This window comes from Mobula birostris, chromosome 24, assembly GCF_030028105.1.
Source record: "Mobula birostris isolate sMobBir1 chromosome 24, sMobBir1.hap1, whole genome shotgun sequence".
NCBI lineage: Eukaryota > Metazoa > Chordata > Chondrichthyes > Myliobatiformes > Myliobatidae > Mobula > Mobula birostris.
The window spans coordinates 38594330-38617201 of NC_092393.1; the positions used below are offsets into that span (position 1 = coordinate 38594330).

At 39.3% G+C, this 22872-nt stretch overlaps 2 protein-coding genes across 6 annotated transcripts in view; both read right to left on the minus strand.

Moving 5' to 3' along the window:
• rpl38 (ribosomal protein L38) overlaps positions 1-5920 on the minus strand; it is a 259773-nt gene extending 253853 nt beyond the window's left edge. Inside the window, exon 1 of the mRNA XM_072242448.1 lies at positions 5911-5920. The gene's annotated coding sequence lies outside the window, so the exon portion shown is untranslated. The remainder of the gene's footprint in view (positions 1-5910) is intronic.
• LOC140187285 (protein sidekick-2-like) overlaps positions 1-22872 on the minus strand; it is a 971472-nt gene that overhangs the window by 174568 nt on the left and 774032 nt on the right. For 3 of the 5 annotated variants that reach the window (XM_072242441.1, XM_072242444.1, XM_072242446.1), the window contains exons 30-34: positions 20735-20936; positions 12608-12711; positions 7420-7490; positions 7064-7199; positions 3826-3882 (exon numbers count right to left, since the gene is read on the minus strand). In XM_072242441.1, the coding sequence (XP_072098542.1) occupies positions 3826-3882; positions 7064-7199; positions 7420-7490; positions 12608-12711; positions 20735-20936 (570 nt within the window). The remainder of the gene's footprint in view (positions 1-3825; positions 3883-7063; positions 7200-7419; positions 7491-12607; positions 12712-20734; positions 20937-22872) is intronic. The other 2 variants (XM_072242442.1, XM_072242443.1) reach the window with 2 other exon arrangements.

The following is a 22872-nucleotide window of genomic DNA, read 5'->3' on the forward strand; positions in this document are numbered from 1 at the left end:
AATATTTCTTTTTCCACAAATGTCGCCTGACCTACATTTTCTGATTTTATTTCTCCATCTCCACGGCGCCGAGGCTACTGTGCTCCGTGCCCGCTAATATGATGAACTGATATGCTAGGCTTTGGGCCTACTCCGGGCTGTTCCGGAGTTTGGATCTGAGGACTCAACTGTGGTTCAGCATGCTGCTCACTTCAACTGTTTGCAATTTGTATTTCTTTCCTTTCTCTTGCACATTGAGTGCTGGTCTTTTATTTTTATTCTTTTTTTTTTGTGTTTGTTGCTTTGTGGCTACCTGTGTGAGCAAGCAAATGTCAGGGTTGTGTAATTTATAAATTCTTTGATAAAAAATATACTTGGATATTATTTTACCCATCGCCTCACTCTTAATTCTTAACTTTTAATTAGCTCTTGCTCACTTTACACACAATAAACAACCAACTACTGTGCAGCTACCCCAGACCTGTAGCAGGTAAATTTGCTTTATTCTTTTCCCCTCCCCAGAGACAACCCAGAGATTAATCTGGACATAGAAAGAAACACCTTTTTGCACTGTTTTTGCTTTGCCATACAATCCACCATCCTGCAGACTGAAATTACTTCCAGCATAAAGGTCTGAACTAAATTTCCACCATTCCTACATTTTTCAGTACACATGCTTCCAATTCAAGTATTTTATTCAAAAAGGTTCAAACATTCAAATGAAAGCTTCTTAATTGTGTTCTTCTTTTCAGTTTTATCTTGGATTTTATATCTCATAAACAATGTACCTTTTCAGTACTGTTTGAAAATTTTTCAATTTGGTTAGTCACCGAGTGCACACTAGACAGTCTAGAAATAGCAAATCTCCTCAGCTATTTAAACAGGACCACCTTGGTGATCTTCAATGCATGCTGAGTGATGCAAAGTGATCAAGTCAATGACTGACAAAATTGACACCATTAGCTCCTGTCAGTGCCAACTACTGTCAAGCTAATACTAATACCTGACTTTTGTTCCAGGCTTTTGGTTACATGTTGTCTTTTGAACGGAGAATGAAATAAGATCATTATATTGAGCTTTATTTCTCCATTGTGTACATTTCTAAAATCTTATTGGTCGAATAATCAATAAAAAAGTGTTTCTAAATATGCAGCTGGCCGCAGGTAACAGTCAGTATAATATAATTATCCATGCCTCAGGTCAAAAGGTAAAGATTAAGATGGATTAAAATTTGTCAACTGCTTCTTAGGATGGATTAAATATTGCCAAGTGCCACTCTAATCCTCTAATAAAACATCTTGCTGCTCGTGTTAAGTCAAAATTTCGCTTCATCCAGATATCAATGAACATGTGACTGACAGTTCTGCATGATTGGGAGGAATAACAGAAGTATTCAAATGACTTGAGCCAGAAGTGGTCCAGGGCTAAAATTTGATGTATGCAAAGTTGGCTGCTGCAGCCAACAGTGTTGGATTGAAAGAAAAGGACAAATAGGCAGGGTTTTCACTTCAGTATATGTAACCTCCATTGGAAGTGCATATTTTTGAACAAAGGTGAGACTAGAATAAAATTCAGCATCACAGTTATATATTATGATGACAGTTTCACATATAATGGTTGACTATTTGAGCAACATATGGTATTGTGGAAATGCATTATCAGCAAAGAGCAATTGGCTTTAGCGAGAGGTTATAAAATCTAGATGCAATTTCTCAGATGTTCAGGGTTAATGCTCAGGAACTAATCATGATTTTTTGCAGGTTTTAAATAATGCCCTCTAAAGAAATACAAATGTTCATGTCTGGTGATGGGTAAGTAAATCAGATCAGCAGGGGATTATGATCTGGTTTGGATTTGACCTACAAACTATTTAAAGTTCATCTGATCTTTCAAGCAACTTGAATTTTTCAAATGAGGCAATCTTTTAAAATGCTCCTTTTAATACTTTTCATTCTAATGCACTTCAGTAACAGCATCCCCATGGCCTCAAAACAATAGTGCTTTATGCTCAGAGGCCATTTAAGTTATACAAGGCAGAAATGAAGCCAATTTTAAATACGAATTAAGGCCAATTCTCCTTCTATTCCTATCCAGTTATGACTAACTGTTATAAAATGAAGATCAAAGAAAGTACTTAGCCAAAGGTCAGAGTCTATCCTAGTATTCTTGCACTCTGTATTGAAAAACTAAACTTGTACAAAAAATATTATTGTAAGATGAACTGCTGCTTACAAGTAGCTCTACCTGTTCACACAAGGAAACAATACCCTCACAAATACTTTCTGTATAAAGAATCATGCACTGCTTTGTTAAAGTATTTTCTTGCTTATGAGAAATAGAAATCACTTTGTTTCTTGGGTCATCAACTATAACTGATAAGCTATGAAGACCCTGTATTCTTTGGACATGACAGCTCTGTCTGGTCACCAAAATGAACACGTGCATAGTCCAGCAACCACCATATAATTGACATATGGCCAATTCATCTGACAATCAAAAGGAATTACACCAGTTTCCAATTGGAAATTTGTAGTTAGTGGGATGAGAAGCAAGCAAGTTATATTCAAGCTTTGCCTGGTATCCAGTGATGAGGATGAATGACTCTTCACTGATCTCAATTTTGTGTCATTTAGCTTCAACACTTCTTGCTACAGATTTGCTGCTTTGCTTTCAACATTCAGTTTCATTGTATTTAATACAACTTATAATTCTGCTTCCTTTCTTTATCACTATCCTATAGCAATTTAAAAGATAAATGTTGAATTAATATTTGAGGAGGACTCTAAACTGAAACCCAAATCCATTCATTTTAACTTGTGCAACCGAACTTCAAAATGCACCTTACACTTCCTGCCTATAAAAAATGCAAAATGGGAAATTACAGGCCTCAAAGAAGGCCATCGATGTGGTAACAAGGAATGATATTCAAACATTTGCTGGCATATTAAGTAGGAAAATCCCCGTATAAAATATAGGGAATTATATAAATAGGGTAGCAGCGGTTAGCATAACACCGTTACAGCACTAGCTGTAAGACTGGGGTTCAATTCTACCGCGGTCTTTAAGGAACTTGTACATTTTCTTCATGGCCGCATGGAGTTCCTATGGGTGTTCTGGTTTCCTCCCACATTCCAAAGATATAAGAGTTAGGGTTAGAAGTTGTGGGTAAGCAATGTTGGCGGCAGAAGCATGGCAACACTTGCAGGCTGCCCTCAGCACATCCATATTGGCCACTGACACAAACAATGTATTTCACTGTATGTTTTGATGCTTCAATGCACATCTGACAAATAAAGCTCACCTCAACCTTAAGCATTCCAGGCAGTTCCTTCACCAAACAAATCCCTGAAGCTGGATGGCTTTATAAATTAATGTACTACACAGAGTGAAGCTGAGCCATGAAGTTCATAGAGGAGCCAGAGTATCCTTACACTGAATTGGCTAATTCCAGTTGGCAGCATTTCTCACATATATTTGCCTGGATTTGTTATCCACCTCAGTATTCATTCTGCTTTCATCCCAGAATGAAGCACAACAAAATCACGTGCTGTTTAACATGAAACTTCAGGAATACTTATTTACAGGAGGTATTACATAATTCCAGGCACTTTTGTAACTCAATTCCTGCTGATAGATTCATTGTGATATACAAGTCAGAGACAGGCCCTTTGGCTCAACTTGTCTATGCCAACAAGGTGCCAATCCACACTAATCTCATTTGCTTGTGTATGGCCCATTTCTCTCTCAATCTTTCTCTCTTGGGCCTCTGGAATCTCGACGCGAGGAAAGAAAGGAAAATAGAGTGAAACAATACATATTTTTAAAAATGTAATAAAGTTGACTTACTGTCCAGCTCATATTGTGCTAGTGAAGAATCACTCAGGTTCCGAACATGATACACTGCTACAGGAAATGTGATGCATGAAGATACAGGTTACAACAGACAGTGAATATTAGTAAATACAAACATCACTCAAGTAACATTCATTTAAATAGCTGCAGGTGCAATTGAACAACACATTAAAACACAGAAGAGGTTACTGGAAATTATTGCTATTATTATTGGAAAAATAGCCATATATGGTTAAAAGCGAAAACAAGTACCAGATTAATAGCTTAAAAGAAATCAGCTTTTGGCAATGATCTAAGCAAGGGGTACCTCTTAATAAAAATGATGATAGGCAAAATCAATACAATCGTCCGTAACTCTATAGCTATGATTGTTGACTACAAGGTCTACACTAGATGGTATCTGTAGTAGGGTTTTCAAGGTGATGGAGTACAATTTTACATCAGGTTGTTCAGTAAGACTTATTAAACTGCTCCAGTTCCTAAGTGTAATTCTAAAACTATTTATATATCTTGTTAAAAAAGGTAATTTTCAAGTGCAATGATCTGAATTAATTAAAAACAAACAATGCAGTTAAATGTACTGAAACACTGATGATCTGAGGAATTTATAAGATACTGAAGTTTTGCTATACAGCACACGCAGTAAGGGTAAAAACAATGGACAAATCCAGATTTGAGAAAAAGGAACAAGAACGTTAGCAAAAGCAAGACCTTAGGTTGGAGAGATTGTTATATTCTTCACTTTCTCACCTTGGATTAATGAAGGTCGATTCAATTAGTCATTAGAACAGTGAAGATTCCATAAATGGAATAATAACATGGATATTAAAATTTTTTATTTGTGTATTTACCTGGCCTGTCACATACATTCACATTCATGAGTGTCTTTGAGCATAAGTATAAAGATAACATACTGAAGTATGATTCCAATAAAACATTTTACAATTTCTCCTTGAGTTCATCAAGGCAAGAATGCTCAGTGCTGGGAAATAATAATAATAAGCAGAATAATAAAAATATACTGTATACTATGTCTACCATAACTTGGTGATACTTCTTTATACAAGAATGCTGATTTACTATCAGTTCATCAATAAACTTCTACACATTTTAACATTGCTTTCTCTTCTTGCCTGTCTTAAACTTTAAACGCACTGGAATACAGTTGTCTCCCTATTTCAGTACGGCATTGAAAAGATCATATTTCTCCACAAGCTGACACTTTCCGAAAATCTCAAAACTAGCTTCTCTCATTTGTCCTTCCTTCTCATGGTTCATCTTTTGAAATCCCAGTCCAGGATTTATCATCTCACTTTTTTTTTAGCATGTTCATATTTTGTTTCATCCTTTATGATTTCCTGTATAGAGGATATTTTATTTTCACCAATGATTTATCCATTTAGAAATATTCAGGCAGCTCTTTTCCTATCAAGAAAGTTTTACTTGGAACTAGTTGAGTACATTTTTGTTCACAGAATGTGGATATCACTGGCAAAACTGCTGAAGGTCACTTAATATTTAACCAATTATAATGCAGAAGGCACAACTGTTTTGATCTACTTTAAAAAAAAATCAATAAACTGCACTTGCACCTGCAGAATTCAAAATGAAAGTGCCAGGACAAATCTGTGCAAACTCCCGAATTTTGTTGAACTGTGATAATTCAGGCCAGTGAAGGTCTTTCCAACACATTTGACGATGTTGGAAAGGCTTTGTGAAGGCAATGGTTAAGTCTCACTACAGGATATATACCCTGCTCTGACCTTCTTTCATAGCCAGAGCATTTATGTGGCTGTGCATTCCGTTTCTGATCAATGATGACCACCAGGGTGCAGATGATGAAGGGCACAACAGTCATAGTGCCATTGACTGTAAGTGGTTAGGCTCTCCTTTGTTGTCAGTGATCAATGCATAGCACTTGGTGTCATAAATATTGCCCATCAAAATCAGCTGATGTCTGAACATTAACCAGATCTTCCTGTTTTCAGGTATGATCGGCTTTATTTGCTGAGGAGTTGTGCATGTAACAGTATAATTCAATCATCATTGACCATCCCTTTGGGAACTCATTTGACTCATGCTAAGCCTAAGATATTGCCCTGAGGAACTTAGTTCATTAGGAAATGGGTAGATATTTCAGGTGAGTTGAGTAACTGGTATTAGGTCAATCAAGGAAGCCAACAGTTGCATACTGGAGGGTTAAAGTGAAAAGGAGGAGGTCAGACCATTTTTTGTTGGGGGAAAAATCAGAGCGTGGAAGTTAAGGGTAGTGAATATTATTTTATGATTTGAGAAGTAAGAATGGATTGGTACATTGTACTCGCAATGAGCAGCCCCAATTCTAACAATGAAACAGATGGGAAATCGCTAACAGCTAAGTTATCGTGCTTAGAATTTTCCCAAAGCACACCCAAAGCTGAGCTGGTGGAGCTCAAACAACCATGATTAATTTTCTTTGTGTGTATAACTCTAAACAATGCTGAGCTTCCTCCCAATTCCCAATTATTACTGATAGCTTGCAAGTCTTAGCTTCGCTTTCAGAAATTTTCCTATTTTAATAACATAACTTCATAGATCCATTTATTCTGTATGTAAACTCAGAGTCTAATTACTTGTTTTCAATTTTCAGAACAATAAGAATACCGATAATCTGAACTGCATTCATGTCTGATGTTCATCACATTTCTCTCTTTCATGTTCTAGTCCAACTTAATTCTGTGACTCAAACGTTTGGGTTCATTAAAAACAACTCAATTTTAGTATTTTGAGAGGAACACCAGAACTGTGTTTCCTGTACAATATATGCCATCCAAAAAGATAATCTTCATTAATTGAAGGACTGCTTAAATTCAGTTAATTTATCAGCCATTACAATTATGATGGAGGAGGAAGAGGTTAATTGTCTCAGTGCCATTTTAAATTGGCTGTCTGCTCTTGGATTCAATGGTGCTGAGATACATCCTAGGATGCGCTGGGAAACATCATCAGTGATGTAACCTGGGGTCATTGGGTGTTTCCGGTCTTTCAACATCAGACATTTATTACAAGGTGCTATGTGCTAATTACCCAGGAATGAGTTCATTAACTGTAACGATCTGTATTTGCTTCTATGGAATAGAAATGAAACCGCCAAGCTAAATCTGTGCAAACTAATAAAGAAACACTACATTATAAGGAGACAGATAAACAATGTGTGTGCCCATATCACACTATAAAAACAAAACAGACTTACGTGTTAGTTCAGACCATTTAGCACTGGGATTACCCACAGTTCGAAGGGTAAAACTTCTGTAGTTATCATAAACTAGTTCTCGGTAGCGAATCCGATATCCTAAAAGTATTCCATTAATTTTCTCTTCTGCTGGTGGCTTTGTGGGAAGGAAAGAGAGACAACTAATTCTTTAGAAAGAAAAGGACACAAGTCACCAAAAGCTTTCTTACTTTGGTGCAGTGCAGCATTGCAAAATAGTTTAGTTTAATTTAAATACTTTGCTCCATTAATTTCAAAGTAACCCATGGTTTTGCTTGATGACAAATCATAGGACATTGTGAAATGGGGTTGGTTTTCCGGAGTCTTCTTTAACTTACCTGCCAGCGAATCATTACAGAGGTTGTAGTGTGTGGTGTCACGGAGAGAATTTCCGGTGCCTCATCTGGAGCTGCAATACAAAACCTTACATCAGAATCTCTGCTGGTGATCCCAGATCTATGCAGAAACATTGCCAGTGACTATACTTTGTAATCCACATCCTTCTGCAGACAGATTTGTCATCCACAGAATTAGACTTTGTTAGGTCCATCATACCATGTATCTCTATTCCTTTTCTCCTGAACGTGATGTCTCAGTGCAGGATCATTGTTTCAGTGTTGGTCACATTGTCTAAATGCCTTCTTTCAGTATGTGAGGAGGATTAGTGTGTGTTGTCAGGAGTTACAGATTGCCATCATTTTGTCCTATCTTGGCAAGTCGGCCCAGCTTAGGTAGGCATCAGGGCTGGCATGGAGAAGAGGGGCTGAAGGGTCTGTTTCCGTGTTGTATTACTCTAGGTGGGTGGCAGGGTGGAGATGCGTCTCTACCAAAGGAGGTGTAAGGTACTCCTTCCCTGCGTTTGCCTGCAGGTCACCCTTGGGCAAGGTGTTGAATTTGCTTAGCACCAGATTAGGATCAAGTGAAGCCCTGGGAGCAGGTGGCGGATGGTTGTACGAGCAGCTGGCACATATCACAAGTCCTGGTTATGCGACCACTGACGCCAGGCAGACAATCTCTGAAGAGTATTGATAATGGGTGGGGTGACCCGTCTTGTAAAGACACTGCCCAGAAATAGGCATTGGCAAACCACTCAGTAGAAAAATTTGCCAAGAACAATCATGGTCATGGATAAGACCTTGATTGGCCACGTCAATGCAACACAACATATGATGATGATGATGATGATGATTACTCAATGGCTCTCTGTCTGATATCTTGCACAGGTGCTGCCAAGCAGGTGTCACCAAGCGGTGAAACAAAGCCACGTGTGGCTAAATTTCCCTTTTTTAAAATTTTCAGGCTGACCACTTAAAGCCAAGGCAAGCCATGCTGGAAGTATGAGACCTTCTTGTCTATGTTTTTCAGGTTTTATCAGAATAACTACTGATGGTACTTATTTTCACTTAAACAAGCCTCACACCAATCACAACATTACGAGTTGAACTGGGCCAGGGAAGTCCTCATACACACGACTTATAAAATGGAGCTGACTTAATTTATTTTTTGTTGTTCCTTTTTGCACTGGACGTCACCTTTTGTTGCTGTTTCCTTAGAATTTTTTCTGTTTATTTCAAGGCCACTTTACCAGCTTGACACTTGACCCAGCACGGGTGGAAAGCATGCAAGGGGCCAACAGGGTTCAAACGTGGGACCATTCACTTTGAAGTCCGGTGCTGATGCCACTACACCACCAGCTGGCTCATTCATGTTTTGCTAGGCTTTAAATTTAGTACCCTTCAGCGTGTAGATAAAGCTTTCTTCCACCTTTCCCCTTTATAGTACAATAACAAAAATACCAAACACAGCTATATTAAACAGAATCTGCATTATACTTGAGTGAACAACTCCTACTTCCTACTTCTTTTTTCTCTTCCTCTTCAGGTTGTTTTACATGTTGCACTGCTCTTTGATTGACATGATAAGCCACAAACTGCTCTCCAGTTTCTGTCAGCAGAGCAGCAAGAATCTGCACAATGAGAACAGGATACTAGTTCACCTCTGCTTTCCTGAAAATGGAATTTACACCTTTGATCAGGGGCAGTCATCAACACTGTTGAAGTAAGAAACTTCACTTTTTCAGGTACATTGGGAAATACTATAAAAAATTCTTTTCCAAATACCTTTGTGAAAATAATCAACCCAAATGAGTGAAAGAGACTGTCATTTGCCCAAAATAAACAACAGTAACTGAACATTTGAAATGTATAGAAAGTTTTAAAATGTTTAATGATAACATTTATTTGAATCTTTCATCAAATCTTAAATCTTTAAATTCCTTTGCAATTAATTTTCTTGGCCAAATTATACATTTTTACCACAGTTTATGCAATCATTGCCTGAAATGTTTCTTGCATGAATGCCAAAATAAATTAGTACCTCAGTCCATGGTACTACTAACTTTTCAGCCCTTTTCATCCACATTCAAACTATCGTAGTAAATTCCAAAATTGTATCCTACAACTATATAAGAATACATACTTTGAAAAAAAGTGTTCTGATTATGCTTTTTAAATAAAGGTTTTCTGCAGATAACTAACTGTGCAGTTAAATAAAATAATGTTTGCTTTTCAACATCTGATTTTGCTCAGCTTGTGCTGGAATGTTAACTATTCAAAAGCCAAGAAAGTGACTGAAATACGCCCTTTCATTCTTATTGTTGAATACTTCCTCCAGGAAGCAAAACAAAAGTGTAATTGAACAAACTGGTACCAGGAACACTACAGCACAGGTTGAAGTAATGTGCTCGGAACCATAACTGTGGATTTCACTTTGTCAACTGGCTGGATGTTTGGAAATTATAATCTGGTGTAAAAAGAACAAAAGTGCAGGATGGACTAACTGTTCTTCAACCAGATGTTTTGTGAAAAGTAAATGGAGCAGAAAACAGCGAATGTGGAATTTTACTGATGACCTGTTAAACCAAGGTGTTAACTCCTAACCAAGGTTGGCAAAGAAAAATAGGATGAAATTCAACGTTAAAATTAATAGATATGCTTGCTCAGAGTTTGCTCCCTGAACTGTCCATGACTCGTGGAAAAGGACCCACTGCAAACAACAGTACACCATCAAAGATCCCTCCCTATGATGCTAATGATGAGTCATTTGAAACTATTTTCAAATGCATTTCATTCATCGCTACAGGCAACTATTCCACTGTAACATCATGTCACTTGCACAATACTTGGAAAAGCAACAGCTTGCTCAGTCAAAGAGAAAAAAAATCTCTTTATCTTCTTCTTTGTCTGAGATCAGAATAAATTTATCTGTCCACTGTGGTGGCACTATGCCAAGAGCACTGAAGCACTTTCATTGTGCTTTCTTCAATGCAGAGATGCATGATTCATGAGCAATGTCTTCTCATGAGCAAGTTCCCTTTAAGCAGAAGGACCAAGGAAGATTGCAAGATGACTAGCATCAGTAGCTGGGGATATAAGTGTAACTGCAACATTTGTATAGAAACTATTTATCACCTTTTTTAAAATCTCTGGATATCATGAAAGAAGGAATACAAGGTTGGCATTGATCAGCTATGCGGTCAACTTAGATGCTGCCAGATGATGTCACTGGCCATATGGTTGGTAACAGGTTTATAGGTTTACTAAAAGTTCACTTTGCCTTGTTGTAACACATGCTACACAACGACAATAACTTGCATTCATTCTGACAGGATGGCACCACAAATGGGCTTTGTGTGAACATAATCAGGTGCAAATCAACAGCAATTCTGAGGTGCACACAGAAATATTTTTCAAATGTGAGAGGGTGATGTGAGTAGTGGAGATTTCACGGTCAAAACTTATTTCACGATATGAGTTTATATACCCCTGACGTCTTGGCTAAATTTAGATTGATACCTTGGATTATTAGTCAAGGTCTGTGCAGACCGGTAATTTATCATCATGTCATTGTACCAATATATCCAGGAATGAGAAAGCAGGAATGAAGTCATATGTAGTTGCAAGATGGAGGGAATAGCCATGAATACATGTAAGATATTTACATAGAGGAACAGGTCAGGGGAGACATACAGGTTTGAGATAGAATACCTTATTTTGGGTGGTGTCATGACAAGAACCTTACACTCAATGTCAGTAAGTCCAAGGAATTGATTGCAGGGGAAATCGAGAGAACACACACCAGTCCTCATCAGTAGAAAGGGTGAGCAACTTCATGTTCCTGTATGTCAACATCTCTGAAGATCTATCCTGGCCACAGCAGCAGCTATATTTCATTGGGAGCTTGAGGAGATTCGGCATATCACCAGTGAATCCAGCAAATTTCTACAGATGTACCATAGGGAGGGGGGCATCCTGACTGGTTGCATCACCGTCTGGTAGGGAGGCACCAATGCACAAGATCAGAAAAAGCTACAGACGAGTGTAAAATTAACCGGCTCCATCGTGGGCGCTAGCCTCCCCAACATCAAGGACATCTTCAAAGATGCTTCAAGCAGGTGGCATCCATCATGAAGGACCCTCATCATGCAGGGCATGCTCTCTCCTCATTACTACCATGGAGGAGGTGGTACAGGATCCTGAAGACCCACCGTCAATGTTTGAGGAACAGCTTCTTCCCACTTGCTATCAGATTTCTGAATGGTTTATGAACCCATAAGCACTGCCTCACTATTTTGTTCCATTTTTAATTGATTATATTTCTAATTGTAAGTTATAGTATTTTTTTACGTATTGCACTGTACTGCTGCCACAGAAACATGTCAGTGATAATAAACCTGATTCTGAAATCAGGAGGGATGGCAAGATAGGCTGCGGTGACAAGTGGCAGTTGAAGTTGTTAAACAGATCCAATGCTAAATTTAAGGATGGGTCAGGCTGCAGTAATCTAGTGCACAGGCAGCAAGGGAGAACTGGAAATAAAGCTGGATTTTGCATCGGGGTGAGGAAGCATGAGAAAACATTGTTTTGGAAAAGTGGCTGCATTTCCACGTGGAGTGTAATTAACATAATGTTGCAACAGAATAGGTACTAGCACTGCTGAATGAAGTACATTTTAAAGTTAAATCTAATGACTCATCTGGCAGGAGTGGGAATTTTTGTTGGTGTATTTCTAGTGGAACTGCTGCGCAGAATCTTAGGCAAGTCAGTCAGTGAACTTTGAGCAGAATAATCAATAACCATAACAGAAAAAATAAATTTGTTCCCACCTTTCCTGCATAAACAACCCATTAGTCCTTCAATTAATAGATAATTGGAAAGATACCTAATTTTCTGTTCTCTACTAGAATTCCATAGATTGAGGGAACAGTTGTTGGTGCAGAGAGGAAACAGAAGTTTAGGAGGGAATTCCAGTACAGGACCTATTTGATGATATTAAAAATCAGTTTGCAATCTGGAGACACCTGATTACCATTTATTACCAACACAGGAATTATATTCATTTGCGTTTCAAATAAAACATTCCATGACAAATCCTCCTTTGAAGCAGTTTGTGATAAAAAAAAATCACCAGAAATATAAAACCCTTTGTATTTCCTGCTTTGACCTTATGGTTTAACTTGAAACTCACCTGCCTGCAGCGTAGTGACAGAATCAGACTCCTCACTATATTCACTGTCGCCAATGTCATTAGTCGCTTTCACACGGAATTTGTAAGAGGTGAAAGGTTTAAGTCTGCAATATATGATTAAATCTGATGTCACTAGTTAAATTAAAATTCTTCTGGAGTGACAATAACTATACTTGAAAAATACTGTATTGGTTGTAAACACGAGGAATTCTGCAGATGCTGGAAATTCAAGCAACACACATCAAAGTTGCTGGAGAACGCAGCAGGCCAGGCAGCACCTCTAGGAAGAGGTACAGTTGACGTTTCAGGCCGAGACCCTTCAGTCCTGACGAAGGGTCTCGGCCTGAAACGTCGACTATACCTCTTCCTAGAGGTGCTGCCTGGCCTGCTGCGTTCACCAGCAACTTTGATGTATTGGTTGTAATATGCTTTGTGAAATCCTGTAAGGTTTGTGATAGATGCTATCTAAAAATAAAGCGCTTTCATTTTAATCACGTAAACCTTATCCATAATTTCTTCTCCATAGAAACTCTTAATTATGTACTGTATATTTCTCTTTGAAAAATAATATAAATATAAAATTTGGTTGTCTTATTTGTCAATGAATGTCAACAAACACAAGAGATGCCTGCCGATGCTGGAAATCCAGAGCAACACACACAAATTGCTGGCAGAACTCTGCAGGTCAGGCAGCACTTATGGAAATGAATAAACAGTCAATGTTTTGGGCTGAGACCCTTCAGCAAGACTGGAAAGGAAGGAGGAAGAAGCTAGAATAAGGTGGTGGACGGAGCTAGAAGGTAAAGCCAGATGGCAGGAGAATGGGGGATGAAGCTAGAAGCCAGGAGGTGATACTAGAAAAGCTATCTGATAGGAGAGGAGAGAGGATCATGGGAGAAAGCCAAAGAAGCAAGGCACCAGCGGAAATGTCAATGCTCTTCCAAAAATTCAAATTTCAAAATAAATTTATTACCAAAGTACGTATCTATCTCCATATACAAACCAGAGATTCATTTTCTTGTGGGAGACGTCTTACTTTTTTTAAACTTTTATTTCATACATTTTCCAAGCAGAATACCTTCGTGAAAATCTGGATCATGGTGAGTACTGCATTCACATTGCTTTCTGTACAATGATATTTCCAGTTTCTCACTGTATGAGCATTATTTAAAATTAATGTAGTTTGCTGCATGTTAATCTTCTCAGACCATGGACACAAATTTGCTTGATTTTTTTTCAGTTTTGGTCTTGGAAGCTAACTTTCCCATCTTAAAAATACTCATCAGGTGAGACTCCGTGGGCCAGTTTGCTCCGATCCAATCAAGGAAATATGGAAATAGATGTATTGTGTATTGTTCTGACATTATGAATTTGAAAGGCCTACACCTACATTTAGCAAGGAAGAGTTATGAAGGATTTATCATTCATATCTTTTCCCAGAAGTGCCTAATCCTTTGGCTCTATTTATGTAACTACTGTGGTATTACAAGTGGTTCTGTTTGTTTTAGTTACAACCAGAAGAGCTTAGTTTCCATTACATATTATTAACTGGCTGACTTCTGCAGGTTTGCCAGCAGCAGCCTCCGGGCATCGAGATTGGCTCTCCGCTCTTAATTCTATTAACTATTATCCACTGAAGGTATTTTCCATGTCAACTGGAATGAAAAGATTGTGTTTGCCTCTGTTGCCCCGATACTTGAATAGACTCAACAGACTTCTCTCTATTCAGAGCCATGAATAATGAGTGATCTCTGCTGAGCTGGCAGTGGCAACCAGGGGTTGTGAAAATTGATCAAAATAACTTCGGGGAAAGAAAGTGGAGAAAATTGAAGAAAAATAGTAACTAATTTCTTCTATCTACCTTTAACAATCATTCTGATTATTCTTGAACTTTACATTTTTTGATGTGAATACCTACCTCAGTCTATCGTTGAGTTCATAAACTCAGGTGTCATATCTACCTTTCAGATGTATTTTGGACTTCAAATTTAATGCAACACTGATTAACTCATGATTTGAATTCAAGCATTAACACTAAATAAACAGACTTACACACCGTCAACGCTCTGTTGCAAATTTGTTGTTATTTTCAATTTTGGTACGTGATTTATTTTAAATGAGCTGCACATGCCCAGATTTAATAAATGCATCCAGCCAGGCAAGATATTGATAATTTCAAACTTAAGTTTGAATCTTAACATTTCTTTTGAGTTAAAACCTGTTTAATTTATGATTTTCTTCTGAATTCTGCTGCATAATGCTCTTGTGGTGCTACTGCAAGACAGTTTTTCATTGTACTTGTTCCTATGACAACAACCAATAAACAATAGACTTTAAACAACAGGAATTCTGCAGATGCTGGAAATTCAAGCAATACACATCAAAGTTGGTGGTGAACGCAGCAGGCCAGGCAGCATCTCTAGGAAGAGGTACAGTCGACATTTCAGGCGGAGACCCTTCGTCAGGACTAACTGAAGGAAGAGTTAGTAAGAGATTTGAAAGTGGGAAGGGGAGGGGGAGATCCAAAATGATAGGAGAAGACAGGAGGGGGAGGGATGGAGCCAAGAGCTGGACAGGTGATTGGCAAAGGGGATACGAGAGGATCATGGGACAGGAGGTCCGGGAAGAAAGACAAGGTGGGGGGAACCAGAGGATGGGCAAGGGGTATAGTCAGAGGGACAGAGGGAGAAAAAGGAGAGTGAGAGAAAGTATGTGTGTATAAAAATAAATAACAGATGGGGTATGAGGGGGAGGTGGGGCATCAGCGGAAGTTAGAGAAGTCAATGTTCATGCAATAGACTTTAGTTGTTTTTAATTCAAATTGTTGTAATATTTCATCTTCTGCTCCTTATGATAGCAACTGTTATTTTTATCCTTTCCTTACCCTTATTTAAAAGTTCACGGCAAAGTAGCTTGATATGGGTGTATGTGCAAAGTGCACAATATAACAATATGTAAATGTTGAACTCTGCCCCAATAGCTAGTTCCATTGAATCATTGAATATTTTTTGACTTTATTGCATGTTTAGAACATGCAACTAAAGACAAACATTTACTTCTACATTGTTTAGATGTACCAAGTGTTGAATTGGCTTAGGGAAGTAGCAAGGAAATCAACAAAATGGCCAAATAATGGTATTTTAAACAAGGTCATTATCTGGTCTCAGATCATGATTTTGAATAGCCAGGCATGGTTGGAGATAAGGATGCAATTTGTGTAATGGATTTGGAATGATCTAGCTGTTCTGCAGCTATTTTGCAGCCATGCTTGAAGCCTGACATTATACAGTTGCCAAAGCAGGCTGAAAGCTACAATTAATATGGAAAACAATTATTTCATTCCAACGAGAACATACAACTACTTTAGAACGCAATAGTAATGAGCAAAATGGAAGAAGATGAACATAAATGTCCGTCACTAAAAGGCCATCAGACATAGGAGCAAAATCAGATCACTTGGCCCATCGAGTCTGCTCTGCCATTCCATCATGGCTGAGTTATTATCCCTCTTAAACCCATTCTCTTGCTGTCTCCCCGTAACCTTTGAAACTCTGACTAATCAAGAAGCTATTGATTTCTGCTTTAAGTATACTCAATGACTGGACCTCCACAGTGTCTGTCGCAATGATTTCCACAGATTCACCACCCTCTGGTTAAAGAAATTTCTCCTCACCTCTGTTTTAAATGGACATATGTCTATTCTAAGGCTGTGCCCTCAGGTCCTAGACTCACACAATAGGAAACATCCTCTCCGTATTCGCTCTGACTAAGCTTTTCAATATACAATAGGTTCCATCCTCATTTTTCTGAACTCCAGTGAGTACAGGCCCACAGCTATCAAACACCCATCATAGATTAAACCTTTCATTCCTGGAATCATTCTTTCCCATGGCAAAACATTTTTTCTTAGAAAGAGGCCCAAAACTGCTCACAATACTCCAAGTGCTGTCTGACCAATGCCTTATAAAGCTCAGTATCACATCCTTGCTCTTATATTCTAGTCCTCTACAAATGAATTCTAAGACTGCATTTGCCTTCCTTACCACTGACTCACCCTACAAGTTAATCTTTCAGAAATCATGCATAAGCACTCCCAAATCCTGTTCCACCTCTGAGTTTAAATTTCTCCCTGTTTAGAAAATAGTTTATGCCTTTATTCCTTCTAAAAATGTGCATGACCATACACTTCCCTACACTATATTCCATCTGCCACTTCTTTGCCCAAATATACCCAAGTCCTTCTTCAGAATCCATACTTCCTCCACACCAGCTGCCTCTTTGCCTATCTTTGTATCATCAGCAAACTTGGCCCAGAAGGCTGTCAACTCTGTCATCCAAATCATCGACATACGTATAACGTGAAAAGAAGCGGTCCTAATACTGACCCTTGCAGAACATCAGCAGTCACTGGTAGCCAACTAGAATAGGCCCCTTTATTCTGACTCTATGCCTCCCGCCAGTCAGCCAATCTTCTATCCATGTTAGTTTCTTTCCTGTAATACCACAGGCTCTTATCTTATTAAGTTGCCTCATGTGCATCACCTTGTCAAAGGCCTTCTAAAAACCCAAGTAAATAACATCCACTGACTTTCCCTTATTTATCCTGCCTAGCATTTCCTCAAATAATTCTCTTCAGCTACTATTTCAGAACCCTGGGTGTCGTCCACCTGGTGCAGGTGACTTATCTACTTTCAGCTTCTCAAGCACCTTCTCGTTAGCAATACAATCTACACTCACTTCTGCCACTGACACTCAAATTTCTGACATATTACTAATGTCTTCCATAGTGAAGACTGAAGCAGAAGGTTTGCCCGCCATTTTTTTGTCCCACATAACTAGCTCCCCAGCAGTCCAATATCCACTCTTCCCTCCCTTTTACTCTTAATATTTCTGGAAAAAAACTTTGGTGTCCGCTTTTGTATTATTGCCTAGTTAACTTCATATTTCATCTTTTCTCTCCTTATGGTTTTTTTAGTTGCCTTCTGTTGGTTTTTAATAGCTTCTCAATCCTTGAACTATTTTTTGCTATATTATATGCTCTCTTTTTTACTTTTATGCTGTCTTTGACTTTTCTTGTCAGCCACAGTTGCATCATCCTCCCTTTAGAAAACTTCTTCAGCTTTGGGATATATCTATCCTGCACATTCCGAATTGCCCCCCTGAAACTCCAGCCACTGCCATTCTTAAATATAAAAATATTTAGGAGAGCTGGTAAAATTTGTTAATAGGGGGTCAGTAATTACAACAAAGTAACCCCTAATCACAGCTTTTCTGATTTGGCCACTTGGTTTAGATTCATATCAGGAGGTTGCAACCTCAGGGCATTCTGGAGTTCCGAGATCAATTTTAGCGGTACTCTGTAAGGTGTCTCTGTACATCTTCCCCGTGGCATGCGTGGGTTTTCCCTGGGTGCTCTGGTTTTCTCCCACAGTCCAATGACATTCCCGGTCAGTTAATTGATCATTATTAGGATTAACTAGGTTTGTCAGGGGTTGCTGGGGCAACGTGGCTTGAAGGGCTGGGAGGGCTGACTCTGTGCTGTGCTGCTAAAATGAAAATAAATTAGTGTAATTAACACAATGGATGACATTTTATGACTCTCTTCATGAGGGGTGGGGTCAGTGGCTGACCCTTAAGATCATGGTTTCTGGGGCTGGTTGTGAAAATGTCCCAAATTGTCCTCATGCAAGGCCATTTAGTAGCCAATTGCTGAGGAAGGTCTTAGTAGGGTAAACGTCTGCTGTTTTAAATAGGACAGCTTTATCTTCTCTGCTGCTTATATTTTTATGTTTCGGAGTTAAAGGCGCATTGTAAGTTCAAGGAGTTTTAAAGTAAGGCTTTTTCCTACAAGGAGTGTTCTGCTCAGCTGTTGTCTTGTTTTTCAAGTGGAGCAAATTAATCTTCCAGACATTAATCCCAGCTGATAAAATGGTAGGATTGCCCTCATATGGTTCACCGTCCAGTCATAAACCTGGAAGGGGTTTGGATAGTTTCCATCCAAGATGGCGCTGAGCTGTGATGTCCGTCGATGTTGTGGCTCAGACTTAGTGGTTTCTTTTGGGTTCACAGGGATGGCTTGGGGGTTAGCATGGGGAGCTAGGGGGTCAGGTTAGGGTTTAGGGACAGGGATGAAGTAGAATGAAGAGTCAGGGGAAGGAGCTGATGTTCAAAGTTCGCATGGACCAGTGGACCAACAGCTGAAGGTCAATGATCCCAGAGGTTGAACTGACAGGCACTGCAAAGACCAGCAATCCCTTGGACAGAAATCCATACAGGCAGGAGTCTCAAGAGTCAGTGAGCCTCCCACCCCACCCCCCAAAGGTCACCATGCTCTGAGCTCCCTGCGAAAAATGGAAGACAAGGTCCAAAGGTCAAACCTGTGATCAACGAGACCTGGTATCAATAACCAGATGTCAGCAAAGTCCAGAGGGCAGAGCTGAAGGTCAAAGTCCAGAGGTAGAGGCTCAACGACTTAGCACGGCCTTGGCTGTGTTGGTTGTTGTGCAGTTTCACTCTATGTTTCGATGTACATGTGATAAATATATCTGAGTCTGAGTAGAGAGTTTGGGGAGGTTTTGAGAGCTGATGGGGTGGGAGCTACGGGGGAGTGGAGAAGGTGGGTGAGACAGGGAAATAGAGAGGAAGAGAATAAAGGAAAGGAGGGTAAGTGTGGTTTGGGAGTTAGTGGGATATAGAGTTGATTGGTACTGGCTGGTTGAAGCATTGAGGTCAATTGGTGGGAATAGTGAGGAAGTAAAGGGAGGAAATCAATACCAATTGGTCAAACCAGCACAAGACTTATACTATGAATGTCAGGTCACTGGGGAGTGTAATGGAACAGAAGTACCCTGGGAATGCAAGTGCATAATACATTGGAAGCAGCATGGCATGTAGACAGGGAGGTGAAAAAGGAGTTTAGCATTCTGGCCTTCACCCATCAGGGCACCGAGTACAGGAGTCGGGGCATTAAATTGCATTGGTGTAAGTTGTTGGTGAGTTTGAAATTGGGGTATCATGTGCAATACTGGTCACCATCTTATAGTAAAGAGGGTGACCAAAACTGGAAAGAGTGCAGGAGAGACATATAAGGACGTTGTCAGGACTAGAGGGTCTAAGTTAAAAGGAGAGACTGGCCAAGTTAGGTCTATAGGAGAAAGAAAGGCAAGCTTATAGAAGTGTTTAAAATTATGAGAGACGTAGATAAGGTGGATGGTAACAGTCTTTTTCCCAGGGTAGGGAAGACCAAAACAAGGGGGAATAGATTGAGGGTGAGATGCGAAAAATTTAAATAGGACATGAGGGGCAACTTTTTCATGAAGAAGGTGTTGAGTACATGAAGTGGTCTACCTGAAATTGTTGAGGTAGGTGCAAAGTTTTTTTTATAGAGACACTTGGAAAGGATGATGGAGGGGCAGGGTTTAGAGGGATATGGGTTGAACATGAGTAATTGGGATTAGCTGGGTGGGCATCATGGTTGGCATGGACTCAATGGGCCGAAGGGCCTGTATCAGTGAAGTATTGCTCTACAACTCTGAGATGAATTTGAAGCTAATTGGAGAGGTTGCCTTGCACAGTGGGAAAGTCTACAATCAGAGGGAAGGAGGGTGAGTGTGTGGTTCGAGAATAGAAGGACGTCCCTTTAGAACAGGTGAGGAGGAATTTCTTTAGCTAGAGGGCAGTGAAGCTGTGGAATTCATTGCCGTAGACGGCTGCGGCGGCCAAGTCGTTGGGTACATTTAAAGCCGAGGCAGATAGTTACTTAATTAGTGAGGATGTTAAAAGTTATGGGGAGTAGGCAGGAGAATGGTGTTGAGAGGGTAAATAAATCAACCAGATAAAATGATAGAGCAGACTCGATGGGCTGAATGGCCTAACTCTGCTTCTATGTCTTATGGATTTATGGTCTTATTTTAGTAAATGTAAGGTCTACTTTACGAAAAGGACAGGTTATCAAGGTTAGAGAAATAAGCAGATAATTTCAAAGAATTACCTTGAATTATGATATATAAAACATGGGAGATACATGAAGAACATTGACACTTATTTTTATCTGCAGATATATTTTATAACAGATGGAAATTTAACTCCAGCTTTTTAAACAAAAAAAAAATCCACATGATCACTTACCTCTCTACAAGATATGTGATAGACTCGTGGCTGACAGAAGCCGAGTGAAGCGACCAGTTTCCATTGGGTAACTCCAGAGTTTGGATGGTGTAGTATCGAACTGGAGATAGCCCATCACTGCCTGGTTCCCACGACAACAGCACACTGCGTGACTGCACATCCTGCTGTTGTATGACAGGTTTGCTGGGAGGTTGCGGGTGAGCTGACGATAAAATGAAATTGCTGATCAAAAATTCTTAGAGCACCAAAGAGACCCTTCACGCTGTTTTATCTGTGTTGGGTCCCTGGAAGGGATCCGAATCAGGTTTAATATCACTGGCATTTACATAATGATTAAAAAAACATAAATTACAGTAAGAAATATATTTTAAAAATAAATAGTGCAAAAAAAAGCAAAAAATTGAGGTAGTGTACATGGTTTTGATACAATGACTATTGAAGTAGTGTCCTAGTTCTCTGCTCTTTTTCTACAACTGTTCACATCTTTCCATTTTGGGTTTCGATCAAATTTCCATTAAAAATTTTTGCTACAGTGCATTTCAAACCAAACGAATCCCTTCAAATTTCCATAAATTTGCAGAAGTTTTAGGAAATTAAATAAATGTAAAACTCTCCAGGGAATAGGCAAAAATAAAATAACCATATAACAATTACAGCATGGAAACAGGCCATTTCAGCCCTTCTAGTTCATGCCAAACTCTTACTCTCACCTAGTCCCACCGACCTGCACTCAGCCCATAACCCTCCATTCCTTTCCTGTCCATATATCTATCCAATTTAACTTTAAACAACAACATAGAACCTGCCTCAACCACTTCTGCTGGAAGCTCGTTCCACACAGCTACCACTCTCTGAGTAAAGAAGTTCCCCCTCATGTTACCCCTAAACTTTTGCCTTTCAGCTCTCAACTCATGTCCTGTTGTTTGAATCTCCCCCACTCTCAATGGAAAAAGCCTATCCACATCAATTCTATCTATCCCCCTCATAATTTTAAATACCTCTACCAAGTCCCCCCTCAACCTTCTACGCTCCGAAGAATAAAGACCTAAAATCTTCTATAATTTTCCATAAAAGTTGAAGAATTAAAATATTTTATCAACACTATCTCTACTTTCATCTTTCCTTTTATTTTGAATTCAGAATAGTTTAGGGCATTGTGTTTTTCTCCATGGAGTGTGTGATTCAGTTGCTGTCTTGTTTTACAAGTAGGGCAGATCTTCAAGATATTAATCTTTGCTGGTAGAATTAGTCCCACACATTCTACTGTGCAGGCAAGTTTAACCGGTTGTAGCTCCATGGAAGCTTGTATGGCCTGACATAGACTGGAATTTGTTAGAGGTAAAAAGGAAAGAAAGATATAAAACAGATTTGGTAAATGCATTTAACTGTCATGTGATGGAAAAGTATAGTGATTATACTCACATTTATACGGATGGTGCGAAGGAACCTGCAACAGGAGTGACAAGGTTTGGGGTGGTCATACCAGCAAAAGAAATTGGAATCAGCAGAAGAACATCTAATAAGTTAGGGGTGTTTACAGTGGAGATGCTGGCGGTGTTGGTTGCGTTGCAATGGGTGCAGAAAGCCAGACAAGTCAAAGCATTGATACGTTCAGATTCATCCTCAGTTCTAGCAAGTTTAAGGTCTTTTCACACAAACAGTCGGCAAGATGTACTTTATGAAGTCCTTCAGTTAGTTACAAGAATTGCAAATCAGGGAGGTCAGGTAAAATTGCTATGGGTTCCAGCATATGTAGGGGTGAAGGGGAATGAGAGGGTGGATGAGTTGGCAAAGAGGGCGTTAGAGAAAGAAAATGTGGAAATGCACATTAGTATCAGTAAAGCAGAGGTTAAGTGTGTAATCTGGGAAAAAGTCAGCCGAATGTGGCAAGAAAGATGGGACAGAGAGGGGAAAGGGAGGCATTTATATCAAATACAAAAGAGTGTTGCAGTTACTAGAGTAGGTAATGGAAACAGAAGAGAGGAAATTGTGTGGACTAGGTTAAGGCTGGGGCATTGTGCATTAAACAAAACATTGAAAATGATAGGGAAACACCAGACAGGATTGTGTGAGGAATGTCAGGAAGAGGAGTCAGTAGAACATGCAGTTTTGTGTTGCAGGAAGTATGGGATACAGAG